Source organism: Enoplosus armatus, chromosome 20 (assembly GCF_043641665.1).
Source record: "Enoplosus armatus isolate fEnoArm2 chromosome 20, fEnoArm2.hap1, whole genome shotgun sequence".
In the NCBI taxonomy this organism is placed as follows: Eukaryota; Metazoa; Chordata; class Actinopteri; order Centrarchiformes; family Enoplosidae; genus Enoplosus; species Enoplosus armatus.
The window spans coordinates 13,347,294-13,369,395 of NC_092199.1; the positions used below are offsets into that span (position 1 = coordinate 13,347,294).

Sequence of the window (22,102 nt, forward strand, 5' to 3'; positions counted from 1 at the left end):
TTGCCTACCTATGTTCGAGGGATTCAGAGGAAATGATGCATGCATGTAATGCAGTGCAATTTTACCTCATTCATATCAGCCTGTCTTAACATTGTGTCAGAGCTATATTAGCTTACATTGCTAACCCTTCCTACTGCCACTGCTTCAATGTTCAAACATGCCGAAACATGGGGCAGCTTTTACTGTGAAGCAGCCACAGGAAACACAGTGTGTTTGTCAACAACTTTCAGTGATTAGACAAAGTCTAAATTTTAATTTTGGGGTGAATCATTACTTTGACACTTATTTTACCACAAAATATTTTCTTTGCACTACAAAACTTTTCAGAATTCCTGCTTCTCCATGTGTTGATTATGCAATGTTTCCCTGTTGTGGCTAATGTAAAAATAAAAACACTGGCACCGTAAAACACTCTTGTGCCAAGAAACAATGGATCCCTTTTATAGAGCAGACTGGTACTAAGAGAGACTAGCATGCAGGCTGGTGAGATGTCAGGTTGGGGTGATATTCAGTGTGTTGCAGGGGTCCCATGTTGCATGATTCCCCTGAAGGCATGACAGCGGTGAAAATCCTCTTCCTCTGTGTTAGACGACTGGCGCTGATCTGTCATTCGTGACAGTTGGTCTCAGCTTGACCGTCGCGAACGGATTCCCTCCTCTGCAGGAAGGAAATGGGGAAAAAATCATAATGCTGGTCAAATATCTTTAAATCCATCATCATCTGGTTATCAACCAACCTTTAATTAATCACACAAATCTGTGAGTTTTTGTTAGTTGTGTTAGGTCACTCACCCTAGAAAGGGAGCCTTTGCAGTCCCATTGACTAAAGAAACCTGTTGTCAAAAAACACAGAAGAAAAGACCCTTAAAGATCCAGTGGACGAAGAGAAATAACACACAACATTGAACACACACACCACCACAGTTTACCACAGATCCACACCCTGCCTCCAGCTGTGAAGAAAGTCAGTGTTGCCGGACTGGTTTGATAAGATTTCTCATCAACAGTTACCCCCCACCCCTCCTTCCTAATCAGCACAGTGGAGCTTTGACAAGTAGTCAAGCTACAACCTCAGACCTCACAGAGTTTGGAATCTAAACAATCTAGAAAGGCTGGCGAGAGATACACTCCTCTTTTTCTCTCTTATCGCCTCCACAGAGCCAAGAGAGCATGGGGACGATAAAGCTGAGGAACATAAACACCTGAGCTATGAGCCCTGAGGGCTACTGTAGCACATACTTACTTATAAAGTGCTGTAAAGAAAGTTTATAGGGGCGCTGTAGTAGTTAATAATATATGTCAGAGGGACTCAACCCATGAGTTTGATGTTTAGTTGTTTTCAGTCTTAGAGAAGATAAGAACATGTAGCTAAACTAAGATTTTATCACTGGCTGGCTATTCAATAAAGATGTTCAGTTATGGTATGTTCTTTGTCTTGTCTTATTCTTATTGTACGACAAACAAAGTACATGCATGGAAGAAATTAGTTAACAAATAAAAGTCCCCAGAGCAATGGTGACAAGGTCCACCTTGGTCCCACATTCACAATAACAAACCTAAAGAGCACAGTCAGCCCTCTGAACAAACTGTCAAAGGGAGAACGAGGACTTTGGTGGTATTATTAAAGCTTTTGTACTTGCTGGGCTAAGTTATATAAAAAAGAAAAATTGAAAAGCACTGGGATTCCTCCTGTTGGGAAGGTATATCCCTCACTGTGGTTTATATCATGGTAAAACCCTGAGGCAGCAGATACAAAGGACACAGAGTACAGACAGAGCAGTGAGGAAGGTGATGATGAGGGAGAAAGAAGTGTGCCCGGGCTTGTCTGCTGGCCGGACAGCTAATTCTCAATCAGCTGACACAGTGCAGGCAGGGAATGCGATTGTGTCTCTACCCTCTGTAACTCTCTCCTTCTCCTCCAATCGCTCCAAACCTGGCAAAACCTGGCTGGGAGCATTTTTTCAGATGTCGTTGAGAAACTATTTGAGCCTGTTTTCCTCTTTTCCTCTTCGTCTTGATACAGTACTTACTGAGTTGCAAAATTACAAAGAGGCATAATGCAAACGTAACATCTTTCAGGCTCACACTTCCTTTTGGGAAATGACCGTCTACATTAATACATTTCCTCAAACTGGTTAGAGGAATTGAGGTGTGTTTATGGCTGCGTCTGTTTTAAGGGTGTGGAGGCGATGACTATGCAGCAAAGAGGTGTTGATAAGACGTGATTCGTCACACTAAAAGTTCAACACGTGTGATGGCATTTTGTGGTGTGACCGAGGAGTCTGGGATGACTTAGTTAAGGCAATTAAGATATGATGTCAGGAGCCATAAGATCTTGTCTAGAACGTGTGATGGCCCAATTCATAGACATTCAAATATATATATATATATATATATATATATATATATATATATCATAGGACAGCGTCTCACCTTGTAAAAAAGCTTGAAATAGTTGTTTGTTTAAAATGACAGCATGTCAGTATGTTACTGGACCAACCCCCCAACATTACAGCCATGTTAAGAGAAGTCTGTCTTAGTTCTTCTGTAGTTGGATTCTGTCTGTTTTGATTATCCCTTGTCGTTTTCCCTAAAGCACTTTTCCGCACTCCATTCGGTTAAAAGTTTTTTTGGTAACTTGGGAATTCCACGCCTAGAATTCCTGTAACATTACATGATCAAGCAAAGAGATCAAAGAGGCAAAACATGTAAGGTTACGCTGTTATAGACTTTTGTGCTTTGTTGGTACTCAGCATCATCATCAGAGGATTTAGTACTCTTCAGTGCCTCAGTGAACGGGGATGGCACATTCTTTCCTTCTGTAGAGTATTTCAAATGTAAAATGTTTTTCAAATTGAAAAAAAAAAAAAGATCTTGTACTGAAATACAACAGACGGTCTGTGGTTAGCGCATGCTTGGTCAGGTGCTGGTACTGACCCTGTTTTGCGGCGAGGGCGTTGAGGGGACCATTGGGCTAGAGGGGGCGTCGTCGCTGTAGTCCGGTGGCGGCAGCAACACCGGCTCCTCTTCCTCCTGTTCTGGCAGACTGGCCACACTCAGACTACGCACGGGCGTGCCCAGATTGCTGCTTAGACATATGACATGAAGGCTCAGCCATCGAACATCAGCTGTAAAACAAATCATTGATTCACTTCCCGGCACGCTGTAATGCTCTCTTACCTATTTGATATCAGTGGCTCAGCATAAGGTCTGCAGTAAGATGAAGGAAACCAGCCCCGCCTAATAAGAGAGACAAACACACCACCAGATCAGAAATATCATAAAAACATTTTATGTAAACAGTCACATAACATTTTTATTGTTCATTGCTTATTTGGATTAGTTAGTTATCTTCTATTAGCTACAAACATTTACATTACATAATACTTTCACAAGAAATAATGCCCACTCCTTAAAGGATTGGTTTGACATTTTAGCTTTCTTGCCCAGAGTCAGAAGCACAAAGACTGGAAACAGCTAGTCTGGCTCCGTCCAAAAGTAACAAAACCTTCCTACCAGCACCTCTAAAGCTCACCAATTAACACTTTATATCGTAAAACTGAAGTGTAAAAACGACACGTTGCGAACACTTTCTTTAGTAAGAATTAGGTCAATACAGGTTGCTGAACTCTGTCCTGCACAATTACAGGAGAATGCACCCAGGTAGGTTTGGCAAGTAGGACGTTTTATATTTAGGTAACCCAAATAATAAATCTCTCTGAGAGATGGTCAGTGCTTTTTAGCCTGAGTGGGTTGCACGATATTAATAATAAACAATATGTCTGAAAATCAATTCTGCTAAAATGATGAATGAAATATGTGCAGCTGCTGGACTTCATTCAATAATAAGTCACATAAAAGAGTCAAGCATGAAAACTGACACCATTCTGTGTGCATACAAGAAACTGCAAGGAGATCTGTTTTTTAGGCTTTGTGACTTAGAACAGTTGAGAATTGCTGCTTGAATCAGATGCACATATCAGACACAGAATATATGACAGACAGACGGATTTTGTTCACTAAGACTCAGAAATGGTCTCCAAGTCACGCCTAGAGGAGGAGATGGCTTATCAGACCAATGCACTGGATTTGTTGCTAAGAAACAGAATGTACTGTAATGTGATTTATCCCAACACTTCCTCGTCTTGACAAACCGCCACTGACTGCATTAAAACCACTTCAATCCAAGAGGCCTCTTAATGACACACACACACACACACACACACACACACACACACACAGGGAGCAGATAAGGCTTGCGCTAATTTGTTTCAAAGTGGGAATGAAGAAATATTCGACACGAGCTCTGTATGCACTCCGTGATCCTTTCGCCTGCATTATGAGTCCTAATTGATCTAGTGAGGAGCTGAAGATAACTGTAATTACACAGGCAACTCGGAGGCTACTTTATGGATTTGTGCCGCGGAAGCAACATATACAAACATAATTAGTTGTACATAAACATTTTCCAACCTGATCATTTGGGCAAACACACAAAGCTAACAGGCGCGATGTGTGTTTGTATAGGAGAATATGAAACAGGGAAGAACATTTTTCCCTCTCTGCCGTCTGGAAGTGACACCAGGGAGTCACAGCTGCTGTGCAAAGGTGTGACTTCACCTTCATTGCTTTTAAAGTTGACAAATTAATCTCATTCGCTCATCATCACATGTCAGGGCGAAGAAAAAAAGAATCATTTGTTCATTGCTGAGTGAAATATAAAAGACCAGATGTCTCTTGCTTGTGTGTGTGTGTGTGTGTGTGTGTGTGTGTGTGTGTGTGTGTGTGTGTGTGCACCTGGATTTTTTTGTGTGTGTTGTTGCTGGGCAGGGCAACTGTGATTGAGCTAGAGAGAGAGAGCGAGAACTTTACGACTGTCGTGTTGAACATACCTGACATAGTCTGTGTTTCTAGGCATGATGTATTAGCACAGCAAAATATTCACAAACACAAAGCACAAACTAATACTGCTAAATTGAGTTATGAGAAAAACGTGTGTGTGCGTGTTACTGCAGCTGCCTATTTGTTTGAATGAAAGTGCATTTCCTCTTGTGGGTGTGTCACAGCTTGTATTTAGATTGCATTTAAATCAAATATGTGAGGGAGGGATTTCACAATAAAACGCACACATCCACATTTATTCAGATATGAAAATAGTAAAAAAAAAAAAAAAAACGTACTGCTGTGTCTTCTCCAGCTCTCCGTAGAGCCAGCCGTCCTTCTCTTCGTGGATGAGCAGGGTGATGATGTCGCCGTCGTCGAAGCTGAGGAGTGTGGGGTTGTTGCCCGCCGTGTGGGGAAAGATGGTCCTAACTCGGGGCTTCCTGCCCACGTTGAGACCGGACGACTGGGATGTCGACCGGGACAGACTGCCCTCTCCGAGACTGCCCTGGTCTGGAGTCAGCGGAGGATCACAAGAACAGAGATTAGAGATATGATGATATCAATTATCTGTCAAAACTTAAAATCAAAGCTCAGGGCCACACAGAAGTAACAGTCAACAAACGAGTATATATAATATATATATATATATAACGTGTTAATTAGTGAGCTTTAGAGGTGCTGGCAGGTGGATTATGTTACCTTTGGACAGAGCCATGCTAGCTCTTTCCCTCTGTTTCCAGTCTTTGTGCTAAGCTAAGCTAATGGGCTGCTAACTTCACATTTACTTTACATATATGAGAAGCCATCCGCACCTGAGTTGTGGTCTGAAGAGGAGGTCAGCGGAGATCTGGGCTCTGGGTTGAACATGTTGGCTAGCGGACTGATCTGTGCCTTTAGTGGCGGTGCTGGAGGAGGCACCATTGACTCCACGTTGTTCTGAAGAGAAGAGTTTGATTAGCAGGTCCAATATGTGACAAAATATGAGCTGGCAATAATGAAATTATAACAAGCATTTTGTCTGAATGACCAGGGTAAAGTCCTTTTCACGGCAGGGATTTTTAAACAGTCATTACTGTAATTGAGGCTTATTGTCTCCCTCCTACGCAGCAGTAAACAGCCGTGGCTAAAAAACATTCAGTGGACTTTGAAAGAAACAACGAGAGCATATGCAGGATTTCCCATGGCTGATAGCCAGATAATGATAACCAGCCACTTTACACACAACAGCCTCTATCAGATATCAGCACCTTTGCAAGATAAACTACAAGCAAGAAGACAAGATAAAACACTCCAGGGCCAGTCTTTGCGACATGATTTGCTCTACTTATGTACTATGTGGAAAGCTTTTATCCACAGCTTTTTATCTGAAGCACCTTACAGTGAGATGAGTATCAAAGTTGGTGATGAGAAGGAACACGTAGTAATAGACGAGTGAATAAAGCTCATAATATAATATTCTGAAATGTAGCCTCATCTCACAGAGCACATGTGTCATTTTGTTTATGGTTTAATACAAATCAGCATGAAAACACTCACCCTGTTGTAGCGTTCAACCAGCGGCGACTGTTCTGGAGTGGTGGACAGCTCCTCTATCATGGTCATCACCGTGTCCGGCACCTTGGTGATGTCGCTGCACTTGTCCTGCCAGCTGGGGAGCTTCACGGCCAGCATCTCTTTGGCCTGGAAGAAAGAAAGAGCGGCGGTGTTAAACAGTCCGTGAAGCAGAGGTTCTGACCGGCGCAGGATCGCCTCTCCGCCCACGCTTACTTTCTCATGGAAGCTGCTGGTCTGATAGGAGAACATGCAGTGTTTGTCCGCCAGGAAACAGAAGCGCCTCTTTTCCTCCAGCAAGGCCTCTCGGCAGCCGTCAGCGATGAACTTCTGCATGTCCATCTGGCGCGATGAGATGGTCTCCATGTACTGCAGACAGGGTCATAGGACAGCAAGAGGGTCGTGGTGCGGGATTAATAACTCGTCAGGTTTCAAATGAGCAATAAAAGTGATAGGTTGTATTTTATTATATTGTATGGAGCAGATTTTCCACAACTTCATTCTTTCTTTCTTTCGTATTTTTATCTTCTTTCTATTTCATTTTTTATTTATTTTCTAATTATTATTTTTTCTAATTTTCAAATTTTCTTTATTTCTGTGTGCCGTCACTAACTACGACACAAATTGCTGTTTTCGTGCATTTACTGTAAGACCTTTGGTGAGCCCATGGTACCTTTTCATAAGCCCGATGAAGCTCTTATCGGTGTAAATAAAACATCCATGCTGAGTGTGCAGTCACTGCCACACACACTTGTTGTTAGTTTTCTTTTGACTGTATGTCAGCAGCACAGGCTGCGTCACAGCACCGACCTGAGAGGGAATCTGAGTAAAAGTCACTCGGTGGCCACAACTCAAATGTTTGCGTGCTCAGGCACCTATTCACAAATTGAGGCACTAATGAGCTTTGCAATCAAAGCCTCCGCACTTAGCGTCAAGCTTATTTGGGTCTCCTGCTGTTCACGGATCGATTTTGGCGCAGTGGGGAACCAAATCAGTGTGCTGACGGACACACCCTCCCCACAGAGAGGCTGAGAACGATTCTGCCTGTCAAGCAGAGCAAACAGGCGACTGGACCTCACATGAGGCATATCACACTCTTTAAAATGACTTCTCAACCCACCCCTCCACACACCCACAACCCCTATCTCTCCCTTTCTCACCCAGGTTGTCATGGTGACGGTAAAGCAGCCTGTCTCTGAGGGCTCTGTCGAAGACCCTCCTCTACTGTCTTGTCTCGTTTTCTCTCTCTCTGCGATAGCCTGTCAGACGCTGAATCAAGGCTCTTCATTTCCCATTTTCACAGCAAACAACCGTCCAGACTCTCCGAGAGAGGTGGGAGAGCAGACACACGGGGCCCAGCTCATCATTGGCAGCGCCATGAGAAAGAGGGGCGGTTAGCCTCGTCTCCCTTGTAGTCCACTCATTTTTATCAGATAATGAGAAAGCCACTTCCCGAGAGAGGAGGGGGCCCCAGTCTCAGCTCAGACTCAGAGAGCCAGGCTCAGGCTATTAAGCTCACCCACCCAGATAAGACCAAGTATTGTGCCAGTGTCTTTTAAAAGGTGCCATTCAAGTGCAAGGATAAATAGGGGGATTTACAACTGTAAATCATGACTTTTCAATTAAAGGTTTTGTTTAATGATTCTCTCGAAAAACAAGCCAGACATCCATCATCAAAGTGAGGCCATGAAAACAGTTGATACATTCAAACGAGAGGCAGACAGGAGCTATTACTCAGGCTTTGCAGTCCCTCCTTCATCTCGCCACATTGATTTACAAAGCAAGCAGGCGTTAAGTCTGTCTTGTTGGTGGTGGACAGAAGGACATGAACACTCGACAACGTGCAAGACACTTCAACTAATATACACAGGGTCAACTGAACACCGCACGACGAACCTACGCAAGCGAGGCGATGTCAACACTGACTATTGAAACTTCAAAGCTGCGCCTGTGTGTGTGTGTTCGCTCAGCAGTGACACTTGTTTTAGCTCTGTTTGTCATTTCAATGGGATTTTTTGAGATGCAACAGATTAGGTTTTCTGAGACCACGCTGCTGTTAGTCCACATCTGCTTATAAGACTTTCTGGATGGAGAGCCTTACTTTCCGCTGTTAGTTTAAGATGTTGCTCTTAAGTTTCAATCTCGTCCTCTGTGGGCAGAGAGGTGTACAAGCCTAACACCTAAACTAATTTTGAGCAAGGTCTCAATTTTGGGGAATTCTCTGTCTTGCAGCCCTACCAGCTCTATTTTGGCATTCAATACATGCTCAGTGCACCTTCCATACTGAGTGTCCTTGGACAATAAAGCTATCTAGTTACACTGGAAATCAACTTTTTGGTTTCCAGGAATGAAACCCTGAGGTAACCGTTTGGTAAATATGATGGATCTCAGCATGGTGTGAGACGGTGTGTGTGTGTGCATACATGTGAGCATTCATGCATACGTCTATGCAAATTTGGGTGTGTACGCCTTCAATAAAAACACAATCCTCTGTCTGTAGCTGAACGCAGTGAGCCGAGGCATAATGGTCTCATTCTACTGCATGTAAAAACACTTTGATGGTTATAGTCCCTTGCCCTATCTAAAAAAAAAAGTGCTTTTTTAAGTCATTCGGTGTCATCAATGACCCCACGCCCTAAAGTAATACTAAAGTACAACCGGAAAGCAAAACCTGGAATTTCAGTCCCATGAAGTGTCTTCATCCACAGTGCTCCACACCTCCTCTTTACTCCTTTGCACTGGTATGTGATTATCATGAGAACTATCTCTCCACCCCGTCACATAAATTGTACACTTGTCATACTCTTTTCACGGGCATCAGAGCATAAGCATGCAACAGCACCATGCTTGAAAACGCCATTCAAAGTATTAGTCACAGCAACGTATTGAAGGGAAGGAAAGGTTGGGGTCGGTTTGGTTTTTCGGTCTCACCTCGTTCTCTTTGATCTCATACTTGGATGAGTGCTTTCCCTGGCTCTTCCTCCTGAGCTTCTTCAGGTCTGTCTGAGAGCGCTCCAGGGAGTCCTGTTTCAGCTTGTGCTCCGACTGATAGCGCTTGAAGGTGGCCTACAGGAGATGTTTGATAAGAGAGCAGTTTTCATCAGACAAACGCTCCTCAGATGCACAGAAGTTGAAATAATCTCTCTGAAATAAACCTCTATGCACATAACTTCCTGTAAAAGCCAGTTGTCTAGAGTCTAACTGGCAAATCAGAGTTTTGCATTCATGAAATAGGTTTGTATTAAAACTTTTATAAGCGGGGGGAAGATAGGTTGGTGGATGATGATTATGATTACACTTACATTCATGTATTTAACGTCCATCTCTGTCTTCTTCTCCAGCTCGATAATAACCTCTCTGTGAAACCTCTTGAACTGCAGAAAAAGAAAACACGCCTCAAATGTATTGCAACATGCATCATACTGTTCTAAACACAGCGTACAGTTCAGTCACGTGGCTCAATAGCAACGTTAGGATAAGAGTGGAGTGACCTGATGGAATGTATGATAATGGGTTTCTGAGAGGATGAGATTCCACCCACCAAGGATAGTTTATCAGCCTGGCGAGGTTAAATATTTCCAACTTTCCCCTCTCGTAGAGAAATTACAGTCAGTCCAGGATAGTCACAAGGAAACTCAGAGAGTGCTTGTGCTTATTACTCACTTTTCTCGCATCAGACTGAGCGTTGTGTTTCAGTTGTTGCCATATTTAAACTGGCGACACTTGACTTCAATTTACTTCTCGTCACTTGCAGGTATCTGAAGCATTTTGCCCCAGAGGCCGCGGGGCCAGGAATGACTCAGTGGCTTTTCCACTCTTGCCAAACTTTCTTTCACCTTTTGCTACAACAATTTCAAACTCTCTAAAATGAAAAGAATGAGCTCAAAAGGTTGCAGATGTCACGTGTCCAGAGGACAGCGTAACAAATGGAAAATCTCTGTCTATTATGTGAGTATGAGAGTGTTGGTAACCATGGAGTACTTCTAGGAATGGCAATTTTTCACTCCTAGGGACTCAACAGGTGAGCACAGAATGATTTTAATGACATAATTGCAACACAGAAAAGACTTTGTCTCTTTTCATCCTTCAGATCCATTATGTTCTTCTCTTCTCATTATGTTGCTTTCATTCTTCTGATTCAGGACCAGACAGAATGGAGCAAAGATGAAGGGAACAACTTAACGAGCTGTGGGCTTTACAGAGAGAAGACAGGCGTCCAGTCTTTTGTACTGTCAACAGAACCCATGAAAAGACCAAAACCTACAATGTGTTAGTCTCTCAATACTTTCTGACTTCCCTACCACGTGGCTCTCAGCCCCAAGCCCTTTCATTCCTACTGAAGACATTTTCCCGAAACAGCTGGGCACTGTAGTTTTTTACCAAAGGTTACTCAAACATTTGTAAATTGTGCATTTGTTGGGGACTATTTTCAATATTTGGTACGTTACTGAGTATTTACAGCAGCAGAATGTGTGGGATGTGGGATTGAACTACAATGCTCATGTTCATAGTAATGAAAGCACACGTCACCCAGTACAACAGTGTGGCTCATATATGTGTTTTTGACAACAAAGGAGGATGATGGCTCAAAGGAATAAGATACAGTATATCAGGCTTTGGCGACACAGAATATACTTGTTTGTAGGATCAACTCATTGTTGGTTTTGGTCTTTTTGTGGGATTTGTAGACAGTAAGTAAAATATAGAATATCACCAGGCACTCACGTTCTCTTCCAGTTCATTTTGGACCTTCTTGTGGGCCTCCGCGATCTCCATCAGAACCACACCTGGGAAGACATCAGGAACAACTTTTAGTATTACAAAGAAATCATTACAAAGAAAGAGAAACTCGTTTTGAATGTATGGCCCTGTGGTTTTTGGTCAAGAGGAGGTCAAAGTAATACTTAAATACAATAATTGCTTCCTTGCTGGGAGTTAGAGAGTGATATCACGACAGGAAGTTAGTGCGTCCAGTAACTTATACTTTGGTTTTTCAACGGATTAAACAAACAAGATATAACGTGTTAATTAGTGAGTGTTAGGGGTGCTGAGACAGAGCCAGGCTAGCTGTTTCCCCCTGTTTCCAGTCTTTGTGCTATGCTAAGCTAACTGGCTGCAGGCAGTAGCTTCATATTTACAAACGAAAGAGAACCATCAACAATAAACACTTTCCTAATTTCCTGTATAAACGTGACCTGTTTTCATCGATCCTTGCATATGTCTTCACAGCCCGTATTTTACAGATGACTTATCTCCTTTCAATATTTGAACAGCTGTCAATAAGTAATCTCTACGTAACATTCTGGTATTGTGCGGCCAGATACAGAACAGTCTCCATTCACAGACAGGCTACAGTGTAGATAGAGCAGCATATGACATGAGACAATGGGAGTGAGTCAATACTGTCAACAGAAGTGGACAAACGTAGCTAAGCAGTTTATAGTGCTACCTCTATCACAATGGGGTGAAATCTAGACTCAAGGTTTACTATAGGACATGGTGTACTGGTGAAACCTATAAAAACAGTATGGGACTTCATATATGGACACGTGATGGTGAGGGAAAAGAGCAAAAGTGAACAACCTGCAAGAAGAAAGTAAAGAAAGCACAGGTGTTGGGTTCACTCTGTGATTTTTTAGCTAAAATAGTTGCCCATGTCAGCACCCTCCACCTAAACACATTTGCCCGAACACCTGACATTCCTCCCTGCACGCCTCCACTCAAAGCAAACAAACGTAATGATCCGCTGATACAGAGCTGTACTTCTGTGATCCAGCGGGCAGCGTCCAGCTACAACAACATTGCCCTCTGAAGGTCACCAGAACGTACTGGTAAATGCTGCCTTTGTGCTTCTACGGGGAGGGGTGGCGCCGGGCTCGGTGGGCTGTTTGTACAGCCCCAACAACAGAGCGCGCGGGGTGGAAGGGGGAGGCTGAGAAAGGCCGGGAGGGGGTTCAAAGAGGCCGTTGTACACCTGCAGGGTTTCACCTTTGGGGTTAACAAGGTGTGAAAGTAAATGCTACAGAAAGTGATCACAACTCGGTATATATAGACTGCACGGTGAATCACGAATCTGTCACATGAACCACTGAAGAGGGTGAATTGGAGTTGAGAGGGAGTACAGTGTTGTAAAGGAGTTTGTAGGCTTTCTCTCCATGGGAATAAGGCGTGAGAGCTGAGGTGTAAAAGTAAAAGTAAAAATGGATTCTCTCTAGCTAACGTGTGAATAAAAAAGTACGGAAAAAGAAGTACCTCAGCGTCTAAAGGGCTGAACTGGACTGCTATTCAAGTTCATCACCTTAAAAGAACAACATCACAGTTCTCAGTTTATCTTATCTCCTATCTCTGACCGTTCCTGGAGATTTGTTCTCTTTTGAGGATTTTAAGGGCCAAGATAACCTAATCTCACCTCTAACAATGTCAAATATACGTGTTCACATGGGTTTCTACGCAGGTTGGCGCAGGGTTGATAAACGTTCCCTGTGGAAAACGACACCCTCCGTGATTCACTCATATGGCTTGTGATTCATCGTTATGACCGCTTTGCCTACTCTCTCCTCCACTTCCTCATCCAACGCTCAAATTTACCGTAGTGTATAGTGAGTCAGATACTGTAGCTCGCAACTACATAAAATGAACTTTGACGTTTTAATCCAACACATGTAGTTTGGTAGACTGAGCTTTAAGCCTGGCTGAGGACCAGGGGTTAAAACATTCGTGACCCTGTCGACCATAGGTCACAGTGACGGCTGAAAATTTGTTTTGGTGTTGTATAACTAAGTAAGGGAACATCTGTATCAAATGCCTGTTTTACAAGACTGCTGATAGGACGCAGAGCAACGCCTCTGACATTCTCAACAGGTGATGCCATTTATGAGCTGGGAGTGCCCTATGCGAACACAACCCCTGCCTATTTGGTGTTAAGATAAGGAAGCTGCACGATATGAGATGACGTTGGCAGGGCAAACACTGGCAGCTGACCTGTTGGCACCTTTTCTCTGGCTCACCTTTATTTTACCACCTAATCTAACTGGCAATCCGTCCTCTATTGTGTTTATTCCCGTATCCAAGTGCAAGCAACGCCTGAGTCGGCGCTGAACTCGGCAGTGGTCATTGGTCATCATCTTGCAACAGTGTTTCATCTCTGAGACGCATCACTGGGCTTGTCCACGCAGGCTTACAGTGTGTGTGTGTGTGTGTGTGTTTGTATGTGTGTGTGTGTGTGTGTGTGTGTGTGATAAAATCCGGCCACCTCCTATGTGACTCAGGATCGAATGGCATCTCAATTAGAAACATTCCAGTGTGGGTGGGGAGGGACAGAGTTTGGAGGTTGCCATAGATGAGCCACTCTTATCTACCTCTTATCATGATGATGTCACTGTGATCAGTCCACTGAGGTAGAAACACCTGGAGGAGGTGACTGTGGTTAAACTCCCTCTGTGGGGTAAATTAATATCCTGTCATCTGATGGGGACTTCATTATGACATCATCATAAAAACTTCACAACTCCTTTTTTCTTTCCTTTTCATCATTTTCACCTTGTTGAACCAAACCAACTAAATCTCACAACTCCTAGGACGTAGGACACATTTGCAGAACATATTATATAAAAAAGCGATCAACAACCACTGCATAGATCATGATATGACGGAAAGCTCCACAACAGCTAACAAATTAACCTTGAGGCGAGACTGTTTTGTAAACTGCTGCTTTCAAGCTCAACGTTGAAGCCAACATGGACGAGACAATTTAATGACAACCGGGCAAACTCCTGCTGTTGAAGATCATGTGATATGATCGAAAGCTTAGGAATGGATAATTAATGGACCTTAAGGTGAGTATGTTTTGTCAAAAACAGCTGCATAAACTAAAACATGCAAACTATAGACAAGGCTGCATTGCTTACTTCCTCAAGTTGACATTTGGGAGATACACATCCGTAACAATGTAGAGTGAATACTGCGGCTACAGCTAAATACTTTCATTATCTTTTATTCTGCCAATTATTTTCTCAATGAATCCATTCATCACCTAGTCTATGTAACGTCAATGTGACATCTTCAAATGTCTTTTTCAGTTCAACCAAAAGTCCAATATCATATTTACAATGATAAATGACAAAGAAAAGCAGAAAATCATCATCTTTGAAAAGCTGGAACCAGAGAATATTTGGCATTTTATCACAACTTTTGCTTTAAAAATGACCTAAATGATTATTAATGATCAAACTAGACTATTTTTCTGTCAATCGACTTCAGCTGTGCTGTATACACTCAATTCACACACAAACACTAAAACACTTACAGAGGAGTGTATGTGCTGAGAGCACTTTGAACAGCACTCTGCAGTCATTACTACCCATCAAATTTGCCACCTTGAATACTGATCATCAGTTTATTACACTAATGATGATCTAAAGCGACCTTTTTTGGTTTGTATTAATTCATTATTGTTTAGTGATTTGAGCATCTACTGTCATTCAGCATGTCTACTGTGTTTGCTGCAGATCAATAGCTGTGACCGCCTCCTTAACACAGAGCGATGACCTGCCATCACACACAGCACATAACATCCTTTATTACCAGAACACATAAAACTAACTGCGGCATCAACAATAAATCCCTATTTACGTAATATAACAAACTTAAGGCAAACTTGAAATAAACTTAAAAACTGCACATGTGCTTCGTATGTTCTTTATGTGTAGAGAAAATAAAGAACAAGTTGGTCCAAAGGTTTTATAGACAGTGATTGCCACTAAATACTGGCTGAAATCTATAATAGCTGATAAATGACTTCAGAGCAAGCAAGCAAAGAAGGGGTCACAAAGAATCATGGGATATTTCTGTGGAAGGACTGAAGTGTGACAAGGTTTTAGATGCTCCAACATCACGGTTTATTGAGCAGTAAGTGAGTCTCTGGTCTCTTTAGAGGTCCCTTGGAGGAAACTCCCAGTGTACTGGAGCGCCTTTAGTTTAATGGTGGATGCAGGACGAGGGTGTTTGAGGTCTGGGATCATTAGCAAGCTGTGGAGTGTGACGAGAGGAGTCATAACTGACTGAACAATGAGTGGACTCTTTGAAAACAACCTCCACCCTCCTCTGTTTTGCTTGTTTTCAACAGTCTGTGTAACTGACCCTGATATTTTAGTGGCCCAGATACATTTGTGCCATACGGTCGAGCTAATTGACCATAACGATGGTCCATACTTCTATCATGAGCAGTATAGCTGATACCACTTATCAGGTTTTAAAGAAATAAATAGAGAAAACATGTCACATACATCATCTGGGATTTGTTTTTTTAAATGTACAGAAATGATGCATCTCACTGATTTGAACAAAAGCGCTGTTGAACACAACTGGCCCGGGGGTCCACCATTACAGATCTAGACAAGGAGACGTATTCTAAAGATATAAACTTCATTATTCATGATGGAGACATGCATTATTATTAATGGCGAGCCTATTTTTCTCCATCATGTGAACTAACCACTCTTGCAAAGAAGAAGTCTTCAGAAGCTCTAAAACTAATTCTGCACCAGACATGTTGTTTTGAGGCAGGACAGATGAGTCCGCTCCAGGTGTCCTCAGACACAAAACATAATGCTGGGAGAAAAATGTAGCGAGGTGGACCTGCACTGACTTTTGGGAACAATTTACGGTTCCCTGATGCTTCTGGTGACGTTGTGTCTGCAATGAAAGACAAATTGCCCCTCATGTACTGATGATACAGAGAGTCTTGAGAGAAAAACAGTCCTGTGAAATGGCTCTAAGCCAGATATTTGAAATGTCACAAACTCTTATTAACCATAACATCGCCTCCCTTCAGAAGAAATGGCTCCTCTCAAAAGCCAAAAACCTGTTACAGAAGCTATCGGCAGGAAACACTCAGTGCTCTCGCCGTTCTGAATCCTCATTGTCTGGGGAGAAAAAAAAAACGCTCTGGCTGACATTACCATTTTTCTCATGCTGACTGTACTCCAATATTTCAAAAAACAATTTCAACTGAGGCCTGACAAACAGAGCAGAGAAAAGGTGGAAGGGGTGGGGACCGTGCTATTATAGTCCCTCACTACCTGCCGCTTTTCAGAGTGGAGTGGCAACTCCCTGTGGAGTCCAGTCACACGCTAATGCACAGGAAGTTTCTAATTGTATACCCACTGAAAAGTATGACTTAAATATACACAGTGATCTATGGGACACCAGCCACACTGCCAGGGCACTGTATTATAGCTGACGGACAATATAAAGAAATCTAGAGCTGGGACAAGATGATTGTTTGATGAAACAGAAATTCTGCAAGCAACTACCTGATAAAGTGACAATTTTTCTTATGAAGTATGCTATTGGTTTTTTAAGTCAAGAAAAAGGTGACCAAACAGCAGAGGAACGCTGACACAGGTCACAGGCGTTCACTCATCTGTGCATTCGTTCTCCTTCAGGCAGTTGTGACATTTGACTAAAAGTCTCTCCTTATTACGAGTACACTTTCACCTCCACTATAGCATCAATCTGAAAGAAAAAATGTGGACAAACTGTCGTCCAGGAACAGCGGGGTATGAAGTAAAAGCCTCGGGTAACTTTTTGCAAATACCTGCCAACCACTGTGACGCAAATGCTTTTTACACCAAACCATTCACCGAAGGAGGAAAAAACAACAATCTGTCACTTCAGAGAAAAAGATCTGTACGTGTGTCTGCAGTGGAGAGCTAGTCATCATAACAACACAGCAACGTGTTTGGTCTGTCAATCTCGACAGTGGTGCAGTGTAGAGGAAATTATGCCCAATTCTTTGACTCCTTGACTCTTATGCCGGAATCAGGCATCCTACTGTCAGATATGCAGTGAAGGATTAAAGATTCACTTGAGGCAATAACAAATGAATTATGTAGAAGCATTTGCAAAGAAGGAAGGGAGAGAGCTGTCTGTACGTTGACACGTCCACCGTTGTTTAACTCTGTCTTATGTCTTTTGTTTTGTTATATTGCACTACATTGCCTGGCCTCCACAAACAGACAGTAAAGACTGGCGGTGGGTTTGGTGAGGCAGATGGAGGAACAGGGGATGAGGAGGATCAGTGGTGGGAAGACTGTCTCCTCTGTCTTGTCTGTTTGTTCAGCGTGTTTGCTGCGCTGCTCGCAGCAGTGTGTGAGAGAATTCACACCGTTGTCGTCTATTCCAGGCAGTCAACCAGCGACTGCCGAGTTCAAGACTCCATGTGCCTTTTTACTACAAGCCATTTTAATGTTGGGAAGGATTCTTATGATTGGCGTCCCATTCTCTGACTCCCTTTGTTATTGTTTTAGCAATAAGGTAAGATTGCAACGAGTTCAAGTTGAATGACCAGAGAGGATTCACTTTGGAAATGCAGCAATCAAACGTTAAAGCTGCAAACTTTCCAAATATACAAAAATTTAAATGGCGGAGCCTCTCGCGTGGCATTTGTGAGGTAGTGTCAACACATTGTTTTTGGTATGCAGTGAAAATGTCACAGACCAACCATACAACATGAACATATTATTTAATGAAGCGATGAAGTGTTGGCATTGTTAACTGACAGGCGCGGCCCGACAAACTCGATCAACGTTGCGTAACAGCAGAGATTGTCTCCAGTCAGGGTAAATGTTTCACTGCACTCTTCCAGACAGATACAAATAATATCTTCAATTCAAAATACTTTCCTCCTGCAGAGATACTAGTATCATAATAGCTTTATCACTGTGTATCTATATATGAAAGCCTGCTCGGTTTACGTTTTATTCCGGTACGTTTTAGAAGGACAAGAAAAGGGGAATGGCTGTCCATTTAGTACTATGAAATGTAATTCTTCATGGTTTCATTTTCAGACACTGACGCCGCTGTGATGTTCAGCTATTCTGCCTTGGTGTTTTGCTAGCTTCCTTATTTCTTTATTTGCATTTTCACCAAACATGACAGACACACCTAATCTTGTCTCTTTCACTCCGTGACAGCTCTGTGAAAATCACCTCGCCTGCTGTGACATGTCATCAAATTTTGTTTCAACTGGAAGTATCTGCATTACTTTTTGCCATCTAAAAGAAGAGAACCACAGCTGTTTTTCAAAGACGTGTATGATGATGTACATCAACATAATATTTACTGTAGTCAGAATTTTCCTTTGAAAGACCGTGGGCTAAATGACAGAGCATTATCTTTCCATTTTTTTCTGCCCTACTCTGATTCCCTGCCTTTCACATCAACCTGAGCTTACATGAGGCCAATTTATAAACCCCTGCAGGAGTGACGCAACAGAATACCAAAGAAACAACCTGATGAATCGTAATAGCGTGGAATTAGGACCCCTGGACAAAGTAGGTCAGCTCCAAATTTTAGCAGTAATTGAATAATTGGAGATGAGTCATAGGATGGATGAAAAGCAACTTGTGCAAGCTTGATGGCGACGTCAGAGAAGAGATAGAGGAGAGGAAGCACTTCAATCATAGCGAGAGGTAGACAATAATTAATCTGCTGCTACTGTGCCAAGAGAGTTCAATCGATGTTATTTCCAGATGTTTGCATCATTGACTCGCATTTGGACTGATGGTTGCATTCAGGCAAAATATGTCACCATGTTGAAGTTTCATAGAAACAGCATTTTGATGGTGTCCAGTGTCCGTTATTCAACAGGATGTTTGGGTGAAACAACAATGGTGATGTAAGTCATTTCATGGTGACTTTAAAGAATTAGTTTGACATTTTGGGAAAAACACTTATTTACTTTCTTGCCAAGAGTTAGGTGAGAAGGTCAATACCACTCTCATGTCTGTATGTTACATATAAGGCTACAGCCGAGCATCATATAAGGCTACAGCCTTGCTTAGCTTAGCATAAAGACTGGAAACAGGGGAAAACAGCTAGCCTGACTCTGCCCAATAGTAACAGTCTGCCTACCTCACTAATTAACACATTATATTGCATTTGTTTAATTCGTACAGAACAACACATTGTGGTTTTGCAGGGGATTATTTCTTGGCCTGGAACAGTGACTTTCATCAGTCTTGTCATCACTGCGAGGTTGCCAGGTAACCTTCAGGAAGTCACTGCTCCCGGGCCAAGAAACATGTCGAGCACATAACCCATGTGAAACCACAACATGTTTTTACACTTTGGTTTTTGAGGTATAACATGTTAATTAGCGAGCTTTGGAAGGGGTGGTAGGTGGATTTTGTTACCTAGCAACCTCCGCTGATTTCCACTCTTTGTGCTAAACTAACTAGCTGCTAACTCTAGCTTCATATTTACTGTACAGATATGAGAATGGTATCAATCTTCTCATCTAACTTTCAAAGTGAAAAAGTGTATTTCCCAAAATGTCAGATTACTCCTGTAGATACGGTGAGGAATCTTTATCTTTTTCGAGCTCTATAGCTTCACCACAGAGACACTCGAACATGGATACCAGGCAGAACCCCTTGAGATTTCACTCACTGTAGGCAGATGCAACCTGGACTCGCATGAAACTCACCAAGCTCTCTGGAGACTGGAGACACAATAGCATTCTCTCCGACCTTAGAGACGGCATCAAAATAGGCCTTTCCAGCAAGAGTCATCGCTGCGTGGGGAGACAGACAAACACCATCAAGTTACTGGCTGGGAAAAGAGGACTTGCTGGATCATTTTGCATTCGGGTGAAACTTAATTCAAACCAAACTCTTGGATTAGTGCAGATACTGTTGACACTGACGCCAAATTCAAAGTTCACATTACGAACCACTTTTGTCCTGCGTGGGGGTGAAAGCTGTGTTTACCTGTGACTGATTTCTCATAGCTCTTCCCGAGGTTGACCAGGTTCCTCAGACCTGGGTTGAACTGATCCATCACAATCTGGGACAAAGAGGAGAGATTAAAGGTTGTGGTGAAAAGCAGCAAGCACAGCTGCTCCTTTCCCCAATCTAATTGTACAGTTTCACACAGTTTTGGTAAGTCACTTTCTCTTTCGCTCACTCACAAGCATCTCCAATTACTTCTTCTTCTTTTTGTTTTTTTTTAAAGGGCTTGCGGAGAGTAATAAAACTCATGAGGCTATTTTTGTGGGAGTGGGTGGAGAAGAGAAATACATGAAAACAAGCGCGAGTGTTTGTTGCTTTTTGCTCTATAAATATCACCGTGTGAGAACAATAAAACTTTCAATCTTTAACTTGACCCCTCATGTATGCTTTACAACTCCCTCAAAAGAGCGAAGTCCCACACAATTGCCACACAAGTCGCAGCTATTTGCGGCATGAACCTCATCAGGCTGCCCTCCCACCCCCAGCCCCCCTTCTCTCTCTCTCTCTCTCTCTCTCTCTCTCTCTCTATTGAAATGCCACAACAATCAAGCGCTGTTCACCTCCCTGTCTCTATTCCCCTGGCACGCCCTCAATAGAACAATGAAGGGGCAGGTATGACTTTACATGAAGAAAAGAACAGAGCAGAGGAGAGAGAAAAAGGGAAACAGGTTCCTTGTTTTCATTTCTCTCTCTCCCTCCCAGCTGAAACTGTGGCACACTGTAAACTGCAGGTATGACTCTCTCTCTCTCTCTTTCTCTCACAAATTATATTTAATCGCACTGTAAACAACCTTTTAACCTCCACTCTCTTCTTTTACATTATGAAGACATGAAATACAGCCCCACACACCCATAGACGATCTCGCCTGCTTATCACATGTGAGAGGCATTAGTGTGAACTTGATTAGATTAATCTAGGCTGACTAAACGAGATCAATCCTATGATCAGATGACTATTGATCAAATCACTTCTGGTCCATTGACAATCTACAGCAGGTTGATTGACGGGAGGGCTTTGACTGCACTGTGGTTGGCTGTGATTTATGCATCTTCTAATAATGTAATAGCAGGGTGTGTCCCTCTTTTGACTTTTTCTTTGTGTTGTTGTTGGACTTTACAGGCTGTTGTGGGAGTAGAAACATGCTTTACTTCTCTTGTAAACAGCAACAGAAAGTTTCAGTTGCTCAATCAGGTGTTTTTTCTTACAATGTGAAAGTAAAATAATGGGTCCTTCATACCAAAGGTGGTAAATGGGAAGCAAACTCCCATAAAACGTGACGAAGTCCCAATAAAATAAAGCTCATGCACACTATACCTCTCTCTAACAATTGTATTGTGTTGTTATCTCTGTGTTTTATGGTCAGGGTTAAAATACAAACAAACCTGGTGCACAACCCAACTCTGAAAAGATGAAAAGATGATCCCCCCCCCCCCTTAGACTTGATCAGAAACCAGAAACAATGTCTATCAATTATCCACCAGTAATTTCCTTATTTGCTGTATGACTTCACTCACCTTGTATGTGCTCTCAGTAAGCTTGCTCACATCATCTGGAGCCCGAGACATGATGGCAGGTTTGTTTCTCAAGGCCAAAAATAACAAACAAACAGAGAAATAAAGATGGTGTTTGGTAATCCAGGTGCTCCCTCACTCCCAATAGTAAATCCCAAAGCCGTTCCTGCTCCTCACTCCGTGCATGTGGGCAGGGAGACGCTCGGCAGCCGGCGGCGGACGCACTGACTGACCGGGACACCGGGAGAGACTTCCCCCGTGCGTTCAGGGCTGATGAGGAGGGCGGAGGAGCGCGAGGGAGGGCGCCGTGACGTCACGAGAGGTGTTACACAAATTGAAATTTATCCTGTGGTGTAATACAAA

General features: G+C 42.7%; 1 protein-coding gene across 1 annotated transcript; it reads right to left on the reverse strand.

Moving 5' to 3' along the window:
- Positions 1-372: 372 nt before the first annotated feature.
- Positions 373-21,829, reverse strand: baiap2l1a (BAR/IMD domain containing adaptor protein 2 like 1a). Its single transcript, XM_070927187.1, has 14 exons — positions 21,743-21,829; positions 20,207-20,282; positions 19,924-20,010; positions 11,160-11,221; positions 9,737-9,808; positions 9,366-9,500; positions 6,651-6,803; positions 6,420-6,563; positions 5,696-5,819; positions 5,180-5,393; positions 3,180-3,239; positions 2,937-3,084; positions 792-832; positions 373-657 (listed from the first exon to the last, which is right to left on the reverse strand). Exons 1-14 carry the CDS (start codon positions 21,791-21,793, stop codon positions 585-587), a joined length of 1,440 nt encoding a protein of 479 aa, XP_070783288.1. The 5' UTR covers positions 21,794-21,829; the 3' UTR covers positions 373-584.
- Positions 21,830-22,102: the final 273 nt, after the last annotated feature.

Coding starts and splice junctions, on each gene's coding strand:
- baiap2l1a (XM_070927187.1), bottom strand. CDS start 21,793: ATGTCTCGGGCTCCAGATGATGTGAGCAAGCTTACTGAGAGCACATAC. Junction 6,564..6,650: donor CCAGCAGCTTCCATGAGAAA/GTAAGCGTGGGC, acceptor TCTTTCTTCCAG/GCCAAAGAGATGCTGGCCGT. Junction 5,394..5,695: donor CTCTTCAGACCACAACTCAG/GTGCGGATGGCT, acceptor CGCTGACTCCAG/ACCAGGGCAGTCTCGGAGAG.